General features: G+C 36.6%; 3 protein-coding genes across 4 annotated transcripts; 1 reads left to right on the forward strand and 2 right to left on the reverse strand.

The window, feature by feature from the left end:
- The first annotated feature begins 1,578 nt into the window (after positions 1–1,578).
- On the forward strand, positions 1,579–14,130 carry Aldh7A1 (aldehyde dehydrogenase 7 family member A1). The gene is made up of 3 exons (XM_073981220.1): positions 1,579–1,729; positions 12,418–13,057; positions 13,129–14,130. Exons 2-3 carry the CDS (start codon positions 12,419–12,421, stop codon positions 14,128–14,130), a joined length of 1,641 nt encoding a protein of 546 aa, XP_073837321.1. The 5' UTR covers positions 1,579–1,729; position 12,418.
- A 105-nt stretch (positions 14,131–14,235) lies between these two features.
- Mettl5 (Methyltransferase like 5) lies at positions 14,236–21,409 on the reverse strand. Its single transcript, XM_073981221.1, has 4 exons — positions 21,277–21,409; positions 21,084–21,215; positions 14,592–14,815; positions 14,236–14,532 (listed from the first exon to the last, which is right to left on the reverse strand). The coding sequence occupies exons 1-4, from the start codon at positions 21,406–21,408 to the stop codon at positions 14,373–14,375; spliced, it is 648 nt and encodes a 215-aa protein (XP_073837322.1). The 5' UTR covers position 21,409; the 3' UTR covers positions 14,236–14,372.
- Positions 21,410–21,478: 69 nt separating this feature from the next.
- Positions 21,479–22,077, reverse strand: LOC141401213 (SOSS complex subunit C homolog). Of its 2 annotated transcripts, none has more exons than XM_073981223.1 (3): positions 21,922–22,077; positions 21,744–21,859; positions 21,479–21,664 (listed from the first exon to the last, which is right to left on the reverse strand). In XM_073981223.1, the coding sequence occupies exons 1-3, from the start codon at positions 21,950–21,952 to the stop codon at positions 21,479–21,481; spliced, it is 333 nt and encodes a 110-aa protein (XP_073837324.1). In that variant the 5' UTR covers positions 21,953–22,077. The 2 variants fall into 2 exon arrangements, with proteins under 2 accessions (XP_073837324.1, XP_073837323.1); XM_073981222.1 differs by having other exon boundaries at positions 21,479–21,679.
- Positions 22,078–22,693: the final 616 nt, after the last annotated feature.

The raw sequence follows: 22,693 nt of genomic DNA on the forward strand, positions 1-22,693 counted from the left end.
ATGTACGCACCGCCACCATTCCACTGAATATGATATCTATGTATTTGATTATTACCAATTTGTTAAAAATTGTATATAAATTCTATTTTTGTGGCCTGTTTCACTAAGACGATTCGAATTCAAATTCGTTCGAAATACTACCAAACTTGTTAAAATATTAGAATTGTTTTTATTTTCAATCAATGAAACCTTTGCTACAACAACAGATGTTTGGTAGTAATTCGAACGACTTTGAATTCGAATCGTCTTAGAGAAACAGGCCATTAATCTTTTTAAAATTTTTTATTTTGTCTTCGTAATTTAGATTTTAACTTCGAATTATACCGCGACTTTTGAAAACAAATTGCACATACATTGAACTTGATATGTTCTTTCTTCGAACTCGCGTTATTAAAATTGCAAAAATCGACTTTTTGCCTAAAAACCTGTCCAAATTACCTATAGTGCAGTGGTATATAGGAAAACCTTTATTGACAAATTTGAAAAAAATTAGAAAAAACGGTAATCATTCGAATCCCATTACCAAGTAGGACTTAAAATGGTTGTAATTGATCGTAGTTTAATACATAAAAATATCAAGAAAATCGAAGGGGTCACTCATTGTTAAAAATTGATTTTAAATATTAAGTCGCGAAAATTGCTGATAAAACAACAAACCAAAGATTTTTTCAAATTGGACCAATATTTAAGAAGTTGTGAGTATTTCTGTGCATATAGTTCGAATTCGAATTTTTCAATGCGCGATATCTCTGGAGCCGTTAGTCAAAAAAATCTTAAAATATACTAAAATGTTTTGCTGATTAACAGCATCACCATAGCAAAAAATAAAGAAAATCAAAAATCTCATTTTGAAAAAATGTCCGATTTCACTCAGAAATCCCCGTATATACTCTATAGGGTGTCCGACGAATATTTCGATGTGTTACAAACGGAATGACAATGTTAATTATATCCACTATATTATTAATAAAATGCGATGCATCGAGTGGAAATACATACACGGTTCAAACTATACATAAGACATAAATTATACTTAAGTTTACCACCTTAGTGGAACCCCTCCCCTTACTAATATATCCCACAAATCATAGAATCAAACCATAATCCTCTCGTATATACTATATCTAAATTTCATCTTTCCAGAAATTCAGGATGCTCATAATGGAAAAGAAGAACAGAAAGTGATGCCAGATTTTGAATTGAATTACTTAATCATGTATATCGAATATACTTGTGATTTTTCCATTAATCTAGGGACTAAATATCTGTCTATAATAGGGTAATGGCACATCTTATCAATATACCCAGCTAACATTTTTTCCTTTTTTTTTTTTTTTTTTTTTTTTTGGTATTAGGAACGAAACACTGCATAAATTTCCGATTCTGATGTCGAATTCGTTCCGAAATGGGAAAAAATTATAATGATTAAAATCCCTGGTAACCCTGCTGCTGTCTTATCTCAAATGCAATGCAAAACATATGTATTAATATGTACATGCATATGTGATTGTTTTCAAAAGGCCGGTTCTACTACTGATAAGGGCACTCATAGCGAAAAAAAAGGCCGGCGCAACATGCTCCAGACAAGACGAAAACGAAACTCACTTTTAGTTATACCGTAGACATTGTATCGAGTTGAGCAACCACAACAGCAGCGAACCGGCAACAATTAGAATTATTTTTCAAAATAATAATACAAAAATTCAACCTCTTATCACAATTTAAACAAGTGAGTACAACAACAACAAGAATAATAAAAGAATCAGTTTTAGATTTTATGGTGATGATGATGATCGTCGTATTATCATTCAATTAGTGCAACAATAGCCTAATAAAATTGCAACAAAATACAAAATAACAATGAAGTGAACAAACAAAATAAATTTAAACGAATTTTAATTAAATTTAAGAAAATAAAAAAAGTAATTTGTTCATATTTTTTTATAATTCGGCAATTGTTTTGTGAGAAAAATTGTAATAGTTTTCCAATATAAAAGAAAATTTAAATAAAATCTCTATTCAAAGAAAAGAATCCAAAATTATTGACAGTGATCCTCTTTTGGAATCTATAACTATAGGTAATACAGGTGCACCAGAGAACAAAAGTTGGAACATCTAGAAGCAAACAAGTAAAGAAAAGTTTTAAGTTTGGCCGGGCCGAACTTTTTATATAGTCAACCATGAAGTATTCTGGACTAAAATATATTAATTCGTGTCCCTTCTGTTAAGAAAGAATCTATGAAAAATTTTAGCGTTCTATCTCAATTTGTATGGATACTAGGGCGATTACTATATCGTACAGCTCCTTCGGATACCGCGCTCACAAAAGTTCTAACTTTTTCCTGTGGTCCTGATTACAGCGATGCAATTATTTTGTGGACAAATCCTACACTGAGCAACAGCTTAAGGGCACGATAACTATTATAAGGAGCGATTCGCCGACCTAGATCAATTTCCAAGACATACTAGGCGACTCATTTCTTCAGATAATACCTTCTTTTAGGCAAAGGTTCAGAAATTTCGAGGCCTTTTCAAAATTACGCGACTATCTATCTAACACCGTGCAACATTTTTAAGGTGATCTTGTGCAAACAATTCGAACTGAGGATTTTTTGAAAGTACAGACCTAAACGACAGGAAGCCCTAGTTGGGTTTTGTTCTGTCAGATCCAGCTCGGATTTTATGGCCCCATCTAAACATGGTTAAATATTGAGTTTTTAAAGAAATTCGGGGCTATATCTCTGAAACCAATGCGAATCTTCATCTGACCTCTAAAGCAAATTTGTAGACATGGACAAGAATAAAATATTTGGAGAAATAATGAACTCGAAAAACTACATTTATTGCCTCAAATTTCAAAACATATGCAAAAATTCCACATTTTTTATACATTACACAACGTATCTCCAAAATCGTTGTTTTCAGTACATTTTTCAACGACGATTTAATAAAAATGTCAATAATGTAGTGAAATCCGAAATGCGAGAATAAACTGTTGGTGTGAACTGTGTTTGAAATACGTGTTGTAAAAAATATGATGCAAAATACCGCTGAAACAACATGAAGTACTCGTAAGCATTTTAGAGTTTCAGAATGTTCTAAAGAATTGTTGAAAACTTTATTTGGAAGATTTTTGCAAAATGTTACTTTGTTCAACTCCCTATAGATTTTGATGCCCTAGATGGAGTTCTTCTTATATGATTTTTTCAAAAGATAAGTTCTACTAGTTTAGTGCTACAATATTGCTAAAGACTGCAAGGCCAAATTCCTATTCGTTTCTGAGATAAAGGCCTGATAAATGCAAAAAAGTGTAGATTTAGCCCGGTTTAGATGAGGCCATAAAATCCGAACTGGATCTGACAGGACAAAACCCTACTAGGGTTTTTGTAGTCTAAATATTTACTTTCAAAAAATTCATACTAGAAGTTGTTTGCATTTTCAGTGTTGCATAGTGTAATTGAGTCTGCAGTTTGTAATGGACGGACAGACAAGCATAGCTTGAAGTGATTAGGATGACTCTCACGGTAACACCCGGACAAGAACTGTAGAGAGTATTTCATTGGGTTACGTACTGAAATAATCTTCGTCTCCTCATGCAGATTGTCCACTGATGACATGAGGAGACAGATTGCCTTCAGTTCTCAGAGCGGTGGATACCAACATTTACATTTAATTGCCATAGACCGGCCTAATGATTTATAATCAACAACCTTATTGACTCTTTTTCAGGACCCCAAATGGTGCCGGTAAACGACTTGTTCCAGCTTGTATCGAATGCTACCGGCAATATTTTGCGGTATTTAGTGATCGCAATCAGGGGGAGCCCCATCTCAGAAGAACTATACTAAGTCAGCTATGTAGACATTTAACCTACCACATATGTCATAGACGATAAGTCACGACGCCAAGATCGTCGGGGGTTTGAATTTCAGAAAAGTAGAGGTTAAAGAGTTTCGGGAATATCACCCCACCTTGGGAAACTCCCTGTTTCACCTTACGGGTCTTCGACTTTTTATTTCTGAATTCCACAAACGACAGGCGCCCAACTACACACGGCTAGATGATAGTCTTCTCGATGTCCTCGAACAGTTTGACATGGTTGACGGAATCAAAGGTCTTTGATAGGTCAAAAACCACCATAACTGTTCTGGTTCAGTCCTCAACTGATATGAATATAGTGAAAGGAAGGATATCTGTCGGCACGACTCGCCTCTGCTTATATCCTTGACGGGCTTCAGGTAGCTGCGTCTGTCTTTAAGTAAAGCTGCAGCAAACAGCGTCTGAACTCCAGGATGAGCGGCTGAAACTAAACGGAAAACTATAAACCCTTCAAAAGGCCTCAGAAAACCACTGAAGTAACTCTCCCCCGAAAATCATACAATATGAACAACGAACAAAATACACGGCCCTCAGTCTCCGGCCAAACGAGAATGCTACTTCAACATATCTATAAATGATTGTATAATCGCTTATATCCGGATAACGGATTTGTTCCAAGTTGTATCGAAGCATTACTATTGAGATTTCTTGTAATTGAAAACACACACGGATTTATGAAGGAAATATTTTTTTAAGCAAAGGAAAAATAGGTTTTATTCGAAGTATGGTTTTTTTCAGAATGACATGTTTTTCAAATACTCAATTATATATACATATCTAATGGCTTGCTTCGATGTGCATATGCTTACTTCGATTATGTACACATCGTTGTTGATTGTAACTTGTATTACAACACCCCCTCTCAATCAATCAATCCTAAATTCTTGCGTATCTTGATGAAGTGGGTTGCATCACTTGATTTTGTAAAAATGTCCGCAAGTTGTGAATCTGTTTTAATTGATTCGACTTTTATAACTCCTTTCATGACATTATCTCTAACGAAGTGGTGTTTAATGTCAATGTGCTTCACGCGTTTGCTTTCTAAGTTATTAGCTATTCCTATGCATCCTCTGTTATCCTCAAAAATTGTAACCCCATATGAATCATCTACTTCATGTAAGTCTTGCATGATTCCTCGAATCCAGATTGCTTCCGTAGTAGCTAAACTTAGTGCAACGTACTCCGCTTCGGAAGAAGATGTTGCCACGGTTTGCTGCTTTTTGCTACACCAAGAGATTGTGCTTCCATAAACTTTAAAGATATATCCACTAACTGACTTCCTATCAGACAAATCGGAGGCCCAGTCAGCATCCGCATACCCAACTATAGGTTCAGAGTCTTCTTTCTTGAATTGTAATTTCATTGGCATTGTTCCTTTGAGATATCTTGCAATTCTCTTCAAGTGCTGCCAATGATTTTCTGATGGATTTTGTTGGAATCTGCCAAGATATCCAACTTGATAGCAGATGTCAGGCCTTGTACATAACATTATGTACATCAGACTACCCAACAGCTCACGATATGGCAGATTTAGTTTTAGATTTTCTTCACACACTTGAAGTTGCAAACCTTTCTCCATGGGCGTTTTGACTGGGTTGCATTCACCTAACCCAAACTTCTCAAGTAATTTCTTAATGCTACTCTCCTGAGACAGTATTAGGTTTTGGTTTTCAAGAACTAGCTTCATTCCCAGAAAGTATTTCAGGGGACCACAATCGGACATCTCAAAGTTCTTTGCAAGACTTAATTTTAAGTCATTAATGCTATCCAAATTGTTCCCAACAACAAGTAAGTCATCTACGTATAAGACTAGGTATATCACAATATCAGCAGTTTTGTCTACTTTGACGTAAAGACAATAATCGTGTTTTGATCGTATGAACCCAAGCGAAATTATGAACTGATTAAAATTATCGTTCCAACATTTTGGTGCTTGCTTAAGGCCGTATAAAGATTTTGATAATTTGCAACACATACCATCATTCCTTTTTACGCCTTCAGGAAGCTCCATAAAAATATCTTCATTCAAATCACCATACAGAAAAGCCGTCTTCACATCCATTTGATAAAACAAGTACCCATTATGTACACCTACCGCCAAAACCATTCGTAAGGTTGACAACTTGGCTACTGGCGCATAAGTATCCAAGTAATCGACACCATACTCTTGAAGGTATCCCTTTACTACGAGCCTGGCTTTGAACTTACTTAAATTCCCATTTTCGTCTTCTTTCAAGCGAAATACCCATTTCGACTTCAACAGTTTTGTATTCGGTGAAATCTTGACTACTTTCCAAACATGATTTTTCTTCATTGACAGCAATTCATCATCTACAGCCTTTTGCCATTTCTCACTGTCATCTCTATTAAATATATCTCCAAATTCGGAAGGAACATTGTTACGGACAGTTTCAGCATTAAAACCAGTTAAATAATCTAAAAGCTTGTAAGGCATTTTAGCGACTCTGTTACTTCTTCGTAACTCGCTTTGTTGTGTCACTTCAGCCTCATCATCATCGCTAGTTAATATATTTTCATCTTGCAAATCTTGTTCAATATTATCACCACCACGGATTCCACTGCTTTCATTTTGAGAATCAATGCTTTCAATTTGAGAATCACTGCTTTCAGTTTGAGAACCACAGCCTTCAGTTTGAGAACAACTATTCTGATTTTCGTTCAAATTAGACACAGCATTACTATCTTCTTCCCCCTCTTGCTGGTGGCTGGTTGATATTACTACTGTAGTTGTTTCTTGATTAGCGCATTGGACCTCAAAAGGGTAGGAAGATTCATCAAACTGTATATCGCGAGCCAACACAATTTTCTTCGTTTCTAAATCCCACAAACGATAACCATTAGGGGCGTATCCTACCATGGCCATTTTCTTTCCTTTGGGGTCAAGCTTCTGTCTTTTCGCTTTTGGTACCCACGCAAAAGCTTTGCATCCAAAAATTCGTACTTTCTGAAGATCCTGTTGTTTACCGAACCATAAATCAGCAGGTGTTGAACCACTTTCAATTGCTTTTGTTGGACATCGATTTATTATATACACTGCAGATAAAGCTGCTTCGTTCCATAGGGTTTTCGGTGCACTTGATTCAATTAGCATTGATCGCACTTTGTCAGCAACAGTTCTATTAAATCGTTCAGAAACCCCGTTTTGTTGAGGTGTATAAGAGACGGTTGTCTCCACTTGTATTCCTTTCTCCTTGTACCATTGTTTTTGATTATTTGACAGATATTCGCTGCCCTGATCAATAGTTAAACTGGATATCTTTGACCCAGGAAACATTGCAGTCACCATTGCTTCATATTCCTTAAATTTGTTAAAGACCTGAGATTTCGTCTTAATACAGTATATAACTGCAAAATGGGTATAATCATCAATAAATGATACAAAGTACTTGCATCCATCCCACGAACCAGGGGATATCGGTCCACACACATCTGAATGTATCCTTTCAAGGATTCTTGTTGCTCGTGGTCTAGTGCCAATAAAAGGATCCCTTGATTGCTTCGCTTCCGCACAGACATCACAGAAACTTTGTTTTTCGGGCCGTATGTTGCCTCTTATCTTACCCAATCGTTTCAGAGTTTCGAGTCCCGAATTACCAATGTGCCCTAGCCGTTTGTGCCACAATTCAGTTTCATTTGTATTAGCTGACAAAGCCGAAAGATTCTTTTTCCTTAATTTTAGTTCATACAAATTGCCATGAAGGAAGGCAGTAGCAATTCGTTGAGTACCCTTTACAATCGATGCAACATTTCCGTCAAATTTCACAGCCAATCCTGATTCCGCGAGTTTACGCACTGACATCAAATTGTCTCTAATTTCTGGAGTATATAAAACATCTTTGATATAAACATCAACTCCTTTATTTGTAGTGGCATTTATATATCCAATTTGATTTATAAGTATTGATTCGTTATCTTTGGCAACATTGATTTCTACGCTGTTCGGCAATAACTTCATCGAAGTGAAATACGATTTATCCTTAACCATGTGGTCACTTGCTCCAGAATCTAATTTAAAAACAATTTCACCAGAATTTCTGGCACTTTCGACCTGTTTTGTTTTTACCATGAATGATACAGCTTTTGTTTTTGCAGAGCAAGCTTCAGAACTGCGACAATCTTTAGCCAGATGACCAAATTTAAGGCACTTGAAACACTTTCCCTTGAACTTCTTCTTTTTAACAAATTTCCTAGTTGAAAAAGCCATCTTATCGTCCACAACTCCATCGCTCCGATCCATTAACTTGGTCTCTTCTGCTATTAGACGTTCTTTGACCAAATTCATATCCAGTTTCCCGCCTTCCATATTTTGCAATGCCGTTACAAGCGGATCGTATTTCTCTGGAAGTGTTAGAAACAGTTGGGCCAAAACATCGGAGTCTTCCATTGTAGCCCCAGCCAGTTTTAATTGCCTTACCAAATTCTCAAATGTTAGAACATGAGCCACAATGCTTTCACTATCATTCATTCGCAGCTTGGCTAATTTTTTCCTCAAGAGCAACTGATTCACACCCGATTTCTTGGCAAATGTATTCTGTAAACTGCTCCACATATCCTTTGCGGTTTCCTTTTCTCGAATATAATTTAAGCAGTCGGAATGTACAAAACTTACAATCCTTTCCTTAGCTCTCTTATCCTTTTTCATAAATTCCGCTCTGGCAGACGCTTCAGATGGTGGATCGCCGGTTAGAACGTCCATTAAATTCAACGAGTCCAGATGTATTTTCACCCGGAACTGTCAGTCGTCAAAACCCTCTCCTTTAAATTGAGGAATTCCATGTGTTTCCTTTGTATCGCCCATAACCTCTTGTAATCGAAAACACACACGGATTTATGAAGGAAATATTTTTTAAGCAAAGGAAAAATAGGTTTTATTCGAAGTATGGTTTTTTTCAGAATGACATGTTTTTCAAATACTAAATTATATATACATATCTAATGGCTTGCTTCGATGTGCATATGCTTACTTCGATTATGTACACATCGTTGTTGATTGTAACTTGTATTACAACAAGATTCCGTGTGGGCCAAACGCTTTGGAACACTCCTCTTCGTCCGTCACTCTCAGAGTCCTCTATACACTACTGGAAAATTTCGTCTAAATTGGGTATTCGACCAGCAGGTGTGTAGCGAACGGCTGCAGGTGTGATGATGTCCCGGAAAATTCTATCAGTCACACAAAGATGAGGGAGTGGAGTTTTCTGAAACGGTGAATGGTAAATTCTCTGAACCCTTGCCAATTAGCTTTTCCATGGTTCATAAAAGTACAGCGGTCAGAGGTTATGAAGTCGAGTGGTCTATTTACGGAGACGATGATAGGGTGATGGTCTGAGACAAGCAAAATGACGGGTAGCTAGGACACGTCATTAATCAAACCGGGTGCCACAATAGTTATGTCTGACGAGATGTGACATGACAAACTGTGGCAATCATCGTTACAAATGTGAAGCTATAAATTTGCTCGAACAGCTCTACACCTCTCTGGTCTAGCCAAGGACGGAATGAAAAAGATTTTGGTAGTTACCCTGAGCTGAATGGAAGGACGGATTACCAAGACTCGTCATTTATCAGAAGGTTTGTCACAAACGTCCTCTTATCTTCGTATATATATTTTTTGCTCAATATATTTTGTGTAGGAGCGTCAATGTTCACCGTGCAAAATGTGAACCTATCAATTCGCTCGCCAGCGCTGTACCCCTCTGGTCATTGAATTTGGGGGAATGGCAAAGCTCATGATGAGCACCAGACCGTTATTATCCCCCAAAAAGCGAACGATCAGGCATAAAACCCCAGTCACAACCATTCATTGGCAGAATATACATTAGGGTTATAACTTTTCTGCATATTTTGCAAATATCAAAAATACCACGGCATAGCCTTATAGAGCATGGAAAAATATTAATAAATTTATTATCACCTTTCCCATACCGTTAAAAAAGTTTCCGCACCAAATGCATAGTAGGGCTGACTTCCGTATCGTCAGTTGCATTGCAAATGACTGCAAAAGTGTTTCTTCTCGGGGAACAATACATGAGTGTGCAACTGAAATATTTTGACGAAGTTTAAACAACACAAAGCAAATGGTGATGGTGAGCTTTTTTCGCAGCGACCATAATGTTTCTACCACTCAAAAAGTCTATATATATTTTTTGCTCAATCCCTCGGCAGCGAGTTCTTTCGTACCGGATTGACCAGAAACCATAGTGTTTCGGCCAGCGGCTGCCAACTCAGCATCAAATCTGTACTTCACCAAGGTTTCTACACGCAGAGAAGAGCTATTGTAAGAGCAATCATATTCTAAGAGCAAAATAGTGTATTTTAAAAATATATTTTGTTTTAGGAAACATAATGCCACAAAATATATTGTTGCACCAACAATAATATTTTCAGATTTTAAAATACACTATTTTACTCTTAGAATATGATTGCTCCTACAATATCTCTTCTCAGTGTGTATGCTGCTACAATAAGAGATAATTTTGTTGACTTTGTTGAGGAGGCCGTTGCATTTGAATTGCAGTAACCATGCACTTCCAAGGGTGCTGAACAACAACATGGGGTGTAAGATGCTGCGTTTGTTGCTGTTAGGGGGACTCCGACGACGGCCATGAATCCGACAACGAACTTGGAGACACGCTGGAATGTGTTCTGAATAAAAACTACCCGTGAATTTTCTCACTTTCTCCGTTATGTTGAAACAGCAAAACTCAGGGGGAGTTTTCATTCAGACTTCTCCATGTTTTGGCGTAGCCCTACCAGAAGTTTTTAGGTATATTCAAAATTTTAGCTACTTTTTGACAGAACTAACGGTAATTTTACATTTGAAGATCCCAGTGGTCATAAAACTTCTTCCAAAATTTTTCAAAATAGGTCTGTGTTTTGATATAGTCCTCATATAACGGTACCTCCCTTATTTAAGATATTTTGAGGATTTTAGCTACATTTTTGACCGAATGAGCTGTAATTATACATTTGAGGTTCCCAGTGGTCACAAAACATCTCTCCCAAAACATTGTCAAAAGAGGTACATGTTTGGTATAGTTCCTACATAACGGTACCTCTCGATTTTTAGTATTTTGAGGATTTTAGCTACTTTTTTAATACGGAGGGTCTCCCTCCCTCCCGACCTTTGGTATATTGAGAGCTTTAGCTACATTTTTGACCAAACGAGCGGCAATTTTGCATTTGCGGTTCCCAGTAGTAACAAACGACATAGGTCCATGTTTTGGTACAGTCGCCACATAACGGTACCTCCCAATTTTAGGTTTGACTGCGGATTTTAGATACATTTTTTGACCGAACTACCTGTAATTTGACATTTGAGATTCCCAGTGGTCACAATAAGGCCTATTGTGAGCTCTGCAACATAATCAATAATATAGGACATTTGGCATGCATAATTTCGACCCATCCGAACTTAACAACATCTTTTTGCTATTAGAATAAAAATTTCAAATAATTTTGATATTGAAATTCTGATTTCAATATTTGCAAATCCACATCTAAGCGTTTTTTTATTTTTCCCAGCTTATCTCTGTTTACTGCTTTGCATTTCAAAATTTATCTTGAATTTTCAGTTTCAGTTTATAAATATTTCCAAAGATAATTTTCAAGTGTCTCTATATGATGTTGAGATTTGTTATCATCTGAAACAACAACGAAAACAACAAGTCATATTGATTGTATACATTTTGTAGGGTCGGTCATTCGAACGTGTTCCATAGAAACAAACAAATCAATCGACACACATAAATTTTAATAGTTCCACTTATAATCTCCTACCGGTGCTAAACTATTCAGAAAAAAGATTTCCTTCTGATAACGTTATTGATAAGTTGTTAGCTGTTGTGGGATTATCAAAATTTTTTGTTATTTTACGATAAGATTAGGAAAATGGGTGTGTAATACAATGCAATGAAAGCAATGAGTGTGGGATTAAAGGAAATAGATTTGAAAATACACTGTATTAAATATTGCAAGAAAGGGTGATGAGAGGTGAAGGGTCCCCATTCACGTAATATCGCTTAAATAGGAGGAGGGAAACGCTCCAACTGCAATTGCCAATTGTCGAGGACATGTTGGCTGACTTCCGTATCGTTAGTTGCTTGGCAAATGTGTGAAGTATTATGTTTCTTAACGCCGTAGTACTTAACAACTGCAAAGTTACGTGTTTCAAAACGTCACAAATACAAATTTTTAAAGTAGGTAAAAAGCAAACATGTATCATTTTTATTTCTGATGCATATATGTAGTTGCATGAGTGTGCAACTCAGATATTTTGACGAAGTTTAAAAAACACAAAGCAACTGACGATACGGAAGCCATTGTTTTAGTTTAAGTCATTGATGAACAGGATGAGCGCTCGCCTTGGCGTTTACGTATGATTCGTCACACAAATGCTCTCTTCGTGTTCATCATTGGTTTAAGTTAAGAGCTTCTCGTCTCCTCTTCTTAGGAGAACATAACTCCTCATGTTTCTTTCGAAACCACATTTAATATCCCTCCCTTCCTATCTTTCAGAATGTCACAACTTTTCCGTGCAGTTAGCCTATTGAAAAATGCTCCTTTGCATCAGGCACAAAGAGTGGCATCTCTTCACATGAGTTCTGCTCTAAAGGCCCAAAGCTTTTTGATTGACTCACCAGAATATTCATTCCTTAAGGACATTGGTTTGGAACGTGAGAATCCCGGTGTATTCACTGGCTCATGGAAGGGTTCAGGAGAAGTTGTTACTTCCATTGATCCTGGTACCGGTAAGGCAATTGCCAGTGTACGTTCGGGTACTGTGCAGGAAATGGAAGAATCCATTAAAGTTGGAGTGGAAGCCTACCGCGAATGGTGCCAAGTGCCCGCCCCTGTAAGAGGTGAAATTGTACGTCAAATTGGTGATGAATTACGTAAATACAAGGAACCTTTGGGTAAATTGGTAAGCTTGGAGGTGGGTAAAATCTACAGTGAAGGTCAAGGAGAAGTCCAAGAATTTATTGATATTTGCGATTATGCTGTGGGCTTGTCGCGTATCTATGCTGGTCAAATGATTAATTCGGAAAGAGCTGAACACACCATTTTGGAGGCGTGGCGTCCATTGGGTTTGGTGGGTGTTATTTCGGCCTATAACTTCCCCAATGCTGTTTTTGGCTGGAATGCAGCTATTGCCTTGGTGAGTATAAAATAAATGGGGTTGGAATGAAGAAATTTTAATTGGAACCATTTTTTCACAATTTTTTGCAGACCTGTGGCAACAGTGTTTTGTGGAAGGGAGCCCCCACCACCTCTTTGGTGTCTGTGGCCACAACCAAAATTGTTGCCGATGTCTTGAAACGCAACAACCTGCCCCCCATTACCACCTTATGCCAGGGAGGTGTAGATGTCGGCAAAAAATTGGTCAGCGATAAGCGTGTCAAATTGGTTTCCTTTACCGGTAGCTGTCAAACTGGCCGCGATGTGGGTGTGGAGGTGCAAAAACGGTTTGGCAAAGTTATCTTGGAATTGGGCGGCAATAATGCCTTAGTTATCAATGAAGATGCCAACTTGAAAATGGCCTTGGATGCTGCCTTGTTTGGTTGCATTGGTACAACTGGCCAGAGGTGCACCACCACCAGACGCATCATTGTCCATGAGAAACTGTATGATCAATTTGTTAAGGAACTGACGGGCAAATATAAACAAGTTCTATCACGCATTGGTCATCAATTAGATGCCAATACCCTGGTGGGACCTGTCCACTCCCAACAAAATATCGAAGGTTATAAGAACACAATTGCCGATGCTGTTAAATTGGGCGGCAAAGTGGAATTTGGTGGTAAGGTTATTAATCGTGAAGGGTTCTTTGTTGAACCCACCATTATCACCGGTTTGGCCCATGATGCTGCGGTGGTACATCGTGAAACTTTTGCTCCCATTGTTTATGTTTTGAAAACAAAATCCGTCGAAGAAGCTATTGAATGGAATAACGAAGTTGATCAAGGTCTATCATCGGCAATCTTTACCGAAAACATGTCCAAGGCATTCAAATGGATTGGTGCTCAAGGTTCGGATTGTGGTATTGTTAATATTAATACCACGACAAATGGTGCTGAAATTGGTGGGGCCTTTGGTGGTGAAAAACACACTGGAGGAGGTCGTGAATCTGGTTCAGATGCCTGGAAGCAGTACTGCAAGCGGGCCACCATTACCGTTAATCATTCCGGAGAATTGGCCTGTGCCCAAGGTGTTGTCTTCAATGTAGAATAAAAACCTTTATTAATAAATATTATTAATATTAAGTAACTTTCCTTCCAAATCGCTTCCCTTTTTGCCGATCTTATAAGCTTTAATGAAAAAAAAAACGATTGTGAGTTTTGTTGTAAATGCACACAATGATTATTACTTTCTGTATATTTTTTTATATAATTATAATAAACACAATAAATGTTTTAAACTTTTGTAAATAAAAAAATTATAAAAAATAATGAAGATTTTCAAAAGAATTTATTCTACAACTCCTTTTCCGTGACATCAAAACGCCAGAAATCCACTTCAATATCCACGGATTTGTTTTTATGAAATTTATAGCTGTTGTCAATGTTATATTTCAGTTGGGCCACCACTTCGCCTTTCACTTTCCAATCTTTGGCCTTTTTGTGAATGTAATCTCTGGAAGTGCATGGGGAAATTATTGAAATAACAAAATATTTGGACTTTATTGTTCATACCTTGTTGAAGATTTATGCAGCGAATAAACAGCACCGGTGGCCAAATGTATGCCTGTTTCAATAAATTTCATATCCATACCCGCATTGTGTTTAGTGCCAAATGGAGGATTCGTTACAATTGTATCAAATGCATTTTCCCATTTCGAACCAGCAAGTTCCAGTACATTGGCCTGAATACAATCAATGGCAGGTATTTCCATTTCGGTAATGTTATTTCGAAAAACCTGTAAATAGAATGAAAATTTTATGTGTAGTTTTTTGAAACGAGACAACAACAAAACAAATAACCTTTTTGCCAATATAAACGTCAATATAATGAATTGGTCAAAAATGTCCGTGGCAAAAATTTCCTTTTCAAAATCATCAATATTACACGTGTGTAGAAAACATAACTGCAAGCCTGATTAAATTTCAATTACCGACATTTAAACATTAAACATTCTGAGAATAACCTTCGAAAAAAACTATCGGTGGAGAGAACAAATATTTAAATTGAAAAAAGATCTCGTCCCTAGAGTAAATCTAATAAAATACCTATCTGGACGCTCTTACACACACATAAACACTCTCGTATATCTACCCAGCAAACCAAATGTCTGATGTCCGACACGTCTGAACAATTTCGGAAGCAAAGTCGTTCAGATTTCTAAATGATACATACATAGTTCAGATTTTGTACCGATTTCGGAACGAATGTCGGAAAGAAATTTCCTTTCCGAATTTCCCAAGGATTTTCTTCAGATTTCGTTACGAAAGCGGACCGAAATCGATCCGATGTCGCTCCGACATTTCGTTCCGAAATTAAGACAACCACTTCATACAACTTTCGTTTGGTTTGCTGGGTAGTTAAAACACTTGTATTAAGCAAAATTGATTATGGTTTGTATCTCTTTGGTAACAGCACAAACTCGTCATTGAAGCACATAAAATCACTTTACCACGACTGTATCCGAGCCAGCACTTACGCTTATAGGACTACCCAATAAAAGTTCTACTTATCGAGACCGGGCTTCCATCGCTGGAAGACAGGGTAATTGAAATCAAAAATAAGTTGTTACCCAAAATCTTGTCATACAACTTCTCCATAATAGATGAAGACATCTCCAAGATCGACGACAGCGCTGCACGCCATCTTCACACATATTTGTCGAGGACTCAACCAGGAGCGGCCGTGTGATAGAACAGTGATGGTGGCGTTTGACTTATCAAAAGCCTTTGATACTGTCAAGCACTCCACGCTGTTCGAGGACATCGAGCAGACAACCCTCCGACCAAGTGTGAAACGTTGGATAATCAACTATACATATGTGTGGTCGCCAGTCGTATGTGGAATTCAGGAACAAGAAATCCAAGCCCCGTAGAGTGAAACAGGGAGTTCCCCAAGGAGGGGTGATATCTCTGGAACTGTTTGACCTCTACCTTTCCTGTATTCCGCCCCCTCCAGACGGCATTGAGATCGTAACGTATGCGGATGATTGTACGATCCTGGCGTCAGGTACCTACCCTGATGACATCTGTGAGAGACTGAACTCCTATTTAACCGATCTTAAAACCTTTTTCCACGCGAGGAATATGCAGATATCCGCCACTAAATCGACAGCCACTCTGTTCACCACATAGACGGCACAGTATAGAAGAGAGTTGAATCAGGGTCGAAGGTAGCAGAATTCCGACCCCCAAAATTCTAGGGGTCACATTCGACACCACTTTCACGTCGTCCTCGCATGACACAGATATCTACGATAAACTGAAATTTGGAACAAGGTCCTCGAGTCCCTAGCCGGCAGCACTTGGGGTGCAGATAAGGGAACCTTGTTGACCACGTATAAAGCGATGGGTCGGTCTGTGGTGAGCTATGCGGCGCCAGTTTGGTCCCTGAATTTATGTGACACACAGTGTCACACTTTTCAGATTTGGATGACAATACATGAATATGAAATCAAAACCAATATTGGTCCATTTTTACAGTGTTTTATTTAAATTGTTACATTGTTTCATTTATCTTGCTTTTTCAATCTGGTAACTCAATTTTGACACAGTTGCCGTTGACCAATCGAACTAAAACTGTGCCCACTTTTCAGATTTGGACGACAATACGAGTACATGAATATGAAACCAAAACCAATATGGATCCATTTTTACCTACAGCCCCCATATGAAGATACCACCCGATTTCAGGTATTTTGAGGGTTTTGTCTCCATTTTTAGATCGAATTGGCTGTAAGCTACCATTTGGAGTTCCCTTTGGTCCAGTAATTTCCCCACTAAAAATTGTAGACATAGGTCAAGGTTTGGTATAGCCCCAATATAGCAGTACCACCCGATTTAATTCAAATAAACAAGTGTTCCATACGCCATTTTCCCGTTTTGAGATAATCGCATTTTAATGTTTGCGTCACAACTGTTCGGAGCTGACTAAAGAGAATATTTATATTTTTGACAAGATTTATTAGTAATAGTATATAGAACATCTTTGCCAAAAGATAGAGAAATATATGTTGGAATAAAATGGTTATAGAGAATTTTTTAAAAATAGATTTTTTTGTCGAATTTTTCCATATCCACACGTATGACACAAATGCAAAATATTGTAAATCATATGGAACAAAGTGACAAATAAATTTGTCCATCTTCGCCTCAATAAATTCAAACCTTCTAAATCGAAAATTAAAGTTCTGATTTTTGGAATGTATTCTTAAATTCGTAAGTTATTAAAATATAGCTTACGTAAATATAAATATGAAAATAAATATAAATATGAAAATATGAAATACGAAAGTGGATATCTCGGTAACTAAAGCAGATAGGAAAAAGCCGACCAAAAATTAGAAAGAGCATACGCAAAAACCATGGAAACCACCTATATCTCAAAAAGTCAAAAAATGGCGTATGGAACACTTAAGCATGACAGGTTTTATCTACATTTTCGACCTAAATTGACTGTAATTTTGTAATGGACTTTTGACAGTGGTCAAAAAGTTTATTTACTAAAAAGTTAAAAATAAAATATAATTTGATTGCTTGAGTTGGAGTATTCCCCCAATGCACAGTGTCCGATTTTCCGAAAAACCTGGCCAAAACTCTAAAAATGAATGGATTTTGACCTTACCTTTGGTTCTTATATTTTTCGGCCGCTGATTACATTTTTGATATTATTTAACCCTCAGGCGGTCATTTAAGGGGTCTTTTTGGTCCCTCCTCCTATAAAATGTGATCTTATCGGATCAAAATATTCTACAAATTTGTTCGCCATTAATTTTTACTATGGGTCCTGGAATACACCAAAACTCTATACCTTACCTAAACTCCAGAAATATGCAAAATTATAAACACACTTTAGGGTTAAGGGCATACTTCATGTAAGTTTTGGCAATATTGTCATGCAAAGCATCATTTTAGAAGAATGCCGTCAAAGACAAAAATGTTCTCTGCTAAATTTCACTATAAGTTACCAAAGAAAAGAAATCTCTATTTGTATTACATACCAAGAAAATATAGGAATCAATTTTGCCAAAAAACCAAGAAACTAAAATAGGGTTGCAAGCTTCCACCAGTTCTACAGTTTTGGAAATGTTTGAGCTGAGATCACTTGGAATCCTTGCACTTTAGGTGCATAATGTCTTTGGTAACTATACTGACAAGAATGCGAGGAATATTTTTCGATTGTTTGAGTGGAGTATTCCCCCAGTGGCTCAACTTCATTTATTACCCTCTATTACAGAGAGTAATGTTTTTTCTTAAAAAAATTAAACTTCGTGGGAGTCATAAAAGGGGTCCTTTTGGTCCATTTTTCCACAAATCTTTATAATCTCCTATAAAATGTGATCGGATCAGACCAAAATATTCTAGAAATTTGTTCGCCATAAAATTTTACTATAGGTCATAGAATATACCAAAACTCCAAATTATACCCAAACGCGAGAAAGTGACCCTATACTATATTCTGACATTCTGAATGAAAGAAAATCTGTACATACCTGCAAGACAAAATATCACATAAAAACAAAAAGTGCAAATATGTGCAGGATGTTTCGATGGAAATTGGTAAAAAAAAACCTTCCTTTTTTATGAAATGATAAATTACACGGCCCAACTCGATCTTACTCACAACTGTTTTCATAATTTATTGTGAAAATTGATCTTGAAAAACATTAACAACTACGGACATCAATTATTAAAGAACGCACAATTCATTGGCGACACTGAACATCTTAAATACGTTTCACATAGCTTTCATTACAATTACAAAAAGAAAATATTTAATAACCGTTGCTTTTTTTGCATATTATCATAGATTTATAAAGAACTTAAAAATTGAAAAAAAAGAAAAAAAATTCCAAAAAGGGTCACTTCGACCTGCATGTATACCCACTTATTAAACAAGAAATGTATATATTTTTCATAACTACACGCACTGGGATCCTATAAACAATATCTGACCTTTTTTAGTGTAAATTGATACTTTTTTCGATTTTTGGCCAGTTTTTTTCGAAAATCGGACACTGTGCAATGGCTCAACTTCATTTATTACCCTCTATTACAAAGAGTAATGTTTTTCAAAACGAACTGACAGTGTTGCAAAATTTTACTGATCGCTACCAATATCATGATTTCATCCCGGCGAAGGAAGTTATCAATTGGCTTCTCAGTTTTTGAAATGATGCCTTTTTTAGCGAAAAACCGAACTCTTTAAGTGTCTAGTATTCTCATATGAATGAGAATCATACTCACTTTTCGGCTTTTCCAAAGAAACAACAAAATCAAAATATTTTGCAACATGTCAGAACGTATCAACTAAGAATTCATCGAATTCTGTAAGTTGAAAAGGACACCAACAAAGTTGCGTGGGAGGTTGTTGTTGGAATTTTGTTTTTAACAAAGTTCCCTTGCGCGTGCCTCCGCTGTTTTTGTTATTATTTTGAATTATATTTTTTGTCCGAAAATGAAACGGAAGCTGGCGCTGGCGCTAAGTGGACAAAATCTTCACCAAAAACCGAAGCAAGCGACAATACCGCCGATTGTTATGGCATTCTCGAGGCATGGGAAGACGACAAATGGGTGAGAAAAGAAGGCGAAGATCTCGTAACCGTTCGGCCCGTAGAAGTTCAAGACGTCGCACAGTATCATGACATATTTTCCCAAAATTTATTGTCTTATAATATTTGAATATATAAAGTGACGGTAGTTATATAACTGATTTTTTATGTTGCTTTGGATGTAATAGACTTGACTTTACATTTGTTTGGAAGTAAATAGTGATCATATGGTTTTTACTTAGTTCTTAGTTCATCAATTTTGTGAAGCAAATTTTAAAATTAGTTGAGTGGGAAAATTTTTGTATAAAAGTGTGGCCGACTGCCATATTGTCAGTTGCTTTGTATTCGTGCATGAAACTAGGGGTTCTTAAATCGATTTCCCCGCTACTGCAATTTCATAAAATTACTCTAATATGGAACTCGATTTAAGAACCCCTAGTTTCATGCACGAATACAAAGCAACTGACAATAAGGAAGTCAGCCTGTATATCGATATTATTTGCTGATTGAGTTGTGAAAAGAACATGTTATTTATATTTTTCAGTGACCACCTCATTAAGGTGTTAGTGTTACCTCCTTTTTTAACAAAATGTTTAGCGGTGTCGAGTAAAGCACAAAAACGAATGGATCGATCATCATATATTTATGTGGGCTTATTAAGTACCTAATAGTCATATCTTTAAACGAAGAAATTTTATAAAAATATTAATTAGAAAAATATGGTGAATAATTAAAATCTAAATTTCGATTTTTAACAACAAATTTTGATGTATTAAATAAGCACATAAAAGCTAAGTTAAAAATATATAAGACTGAACACCAAATTTCAATAATGTTATTTTTAGAATCAATGTTCAAAGACATTATGACTTTGCAATGTTTTAATATCTACAGTGAAATGCTTTGGGAAAAGCATTTACGGAAAGTAGGAGGGAATCATTTTCCAACGGTGTCTCCCATATAAATCGTAGATTTTTTCTGAAACAGTTTCGTTGTTAGGAAAATCATTTTTATCTTGAAATTTATCTGTTATACCGAAATACAATCTGTTATACCACACAAATGGTGTCTCTGCTAAGTGGTGCCTTCGCTAATCAAAATTTTTTATCTTCACACACATGTATTTCCTTTAACGGCACGTTATAAGAGAAGTCCATAGTTTTTATCAAACGAACATCTTTTCTTTCTAATACCTACAATATATAAATTTTGCCATAGAAATGTATTCAAGTTATGAACGTTCAATGTTCAGTATGCCTTAATCCTCATTTGAGTTTTTAGTAGAGTATAAGTTTTAGGTAAAATGTTTTATCGTAGCCCAGATCTACATCTGTCCATACAAGAAAGTGTCAAATTCCGACCGAAGGCCGTCTACCTACGGAAACGTTAGTTTAAGGACATTTTTTCGCCAAGTGCCGTTCCTTAGACTAGTCATATACTATTGCTATTAACTTACATCAATTGCATCGCCATCCAATTCAAAACCAATGGTCAGTTGTGCCCCCAATAAAAAAGAGCCAATACTTAACATACCACAGCCACATCCTAAATCGCCAACTAATTTATCTTCCAAATCAAAATATTGAGCCTAAAAATGCAACAAAAAAAATAAATGACATGAAACCATTCCATTCCCCAGTACAACTCACCTGAACATTATACAATACACAGCTAGCTATATGAGGAGGTGTAGGATATTGTTCCAATAGAATTTTTGGTTTTTCAAACCCATCGACGCCAGATAAAAACTCCTCCAACTTTTTCATACGCATTCGCGCCATAATTTGTTGTCAACTGCTTCTCCTTCAAACAAAATTATAAATGAAATTGAAATTATGGTTTTCTTTAACCCTATTTAGGAGTATGATTTTGTGGTAATGGATCCAAACGGGGCAATACTGGTATAAATGAATTGCCGTAATGCGAGTCTTGACTCACAAAATAACCCAAAGTTGTGGAACTTGTGGGATTGAAAACTGTTCGTGGAACGGTTATTGCGCCGCTGGATTGAAACTCCGTTGGCTGACCACCCAATAACTGTGATGTTGGCATCTGAAAATATGTAGTCGTTTATTCCAGAAATATAACAGAAGTTAGAAAAAGGACCTGCATTTACCTGGGTGATTGGAGTATTTAAATTGTTAAGTGCACCGGTACTTAATGTAATGTCAGAGCCTTTTTGTAAGAGTTGTTGTTTTATCCGCAAATCTTCCAGAATTTTACGATTGGTTTCTAAATGGAAATCAATTTGCATTGATAAGTTATTCAGTAATATTATGTGGATTTTATAATACCTTGTTGAGCTCCAAGAATAGGAAAAGCCATGAAATAAACAAATAAAACTTGGGAAAAATAAAAAATTATGAATATTGTTCTTCTACTGAAGAAGTCGCAAGTCGCACGCTGTTTATCTTTATCTGGTGAACAGATAACTGAGCTTATAAACAATGTTGCTAGCGGCGTTATTTAGAAAAACAGAAATCGTGGCGTAACGGCGTTGTCTTGTAAAGCTCTATTGATGTGTTCACACAGCTCAACTACGTAATTGAGTATTAAGGGGTAAAGGCCTGCGTACATAAGCTGCTTTGCCTGATTGCCTTGCTTACCTGCTTCATTTCTGACGTAATAAAAATAATAGAATAAAGACGAAATTTCGAACTGGGTTGCCATCAGTTGGAAATTGGGTCGGCCTTCTTTGTTCTTTTATTTTTTTATTGAAGCAGCAAAGCAAGGCAATCAGGCAGAGCAGCTTATGTACGCAGGCCTTAAGTACATAAGCTGCCTTGCCTGCTTACCTTGCTTGCTTCTGATAAAAGAATAAAAAATAATAGGGCAACCCAGTTCGAAATTTGCTCGACCTTCTTTATTCTTTTATTTTTATTATGTCAGAAATGTGTTGCGTGTGGCGGCAGAGACTGGTTTTTTTTTGACGACGATGCGTGCTGCTCCTTGCAGCCCATGGTAGAACAAGAAAAGGTAGCAGCAATACCCAGCTGACTGAACTGGGCTGTAGTGTTAGTGTCAAATTCCATACGACATTTTATATATTTATTTCTATGTTCGATG

This window comes from Musca autumnalis, unplaced genomic scaffold (genome assembly GCF_047663935.1).
Source record: "Musca autumnalis isolate F117 unplaced genomic scaffold, ASM4766393v1 scaffold_4, whole genome shotgun sequence".
In the NCBI taxonomy this organism is placed as follows: domain Eukaryota; kingdom Metazoa; phylum Arthropoda; class Insecta; order Diptera; family Muscidae; genus Musca; species Musca autumnalis.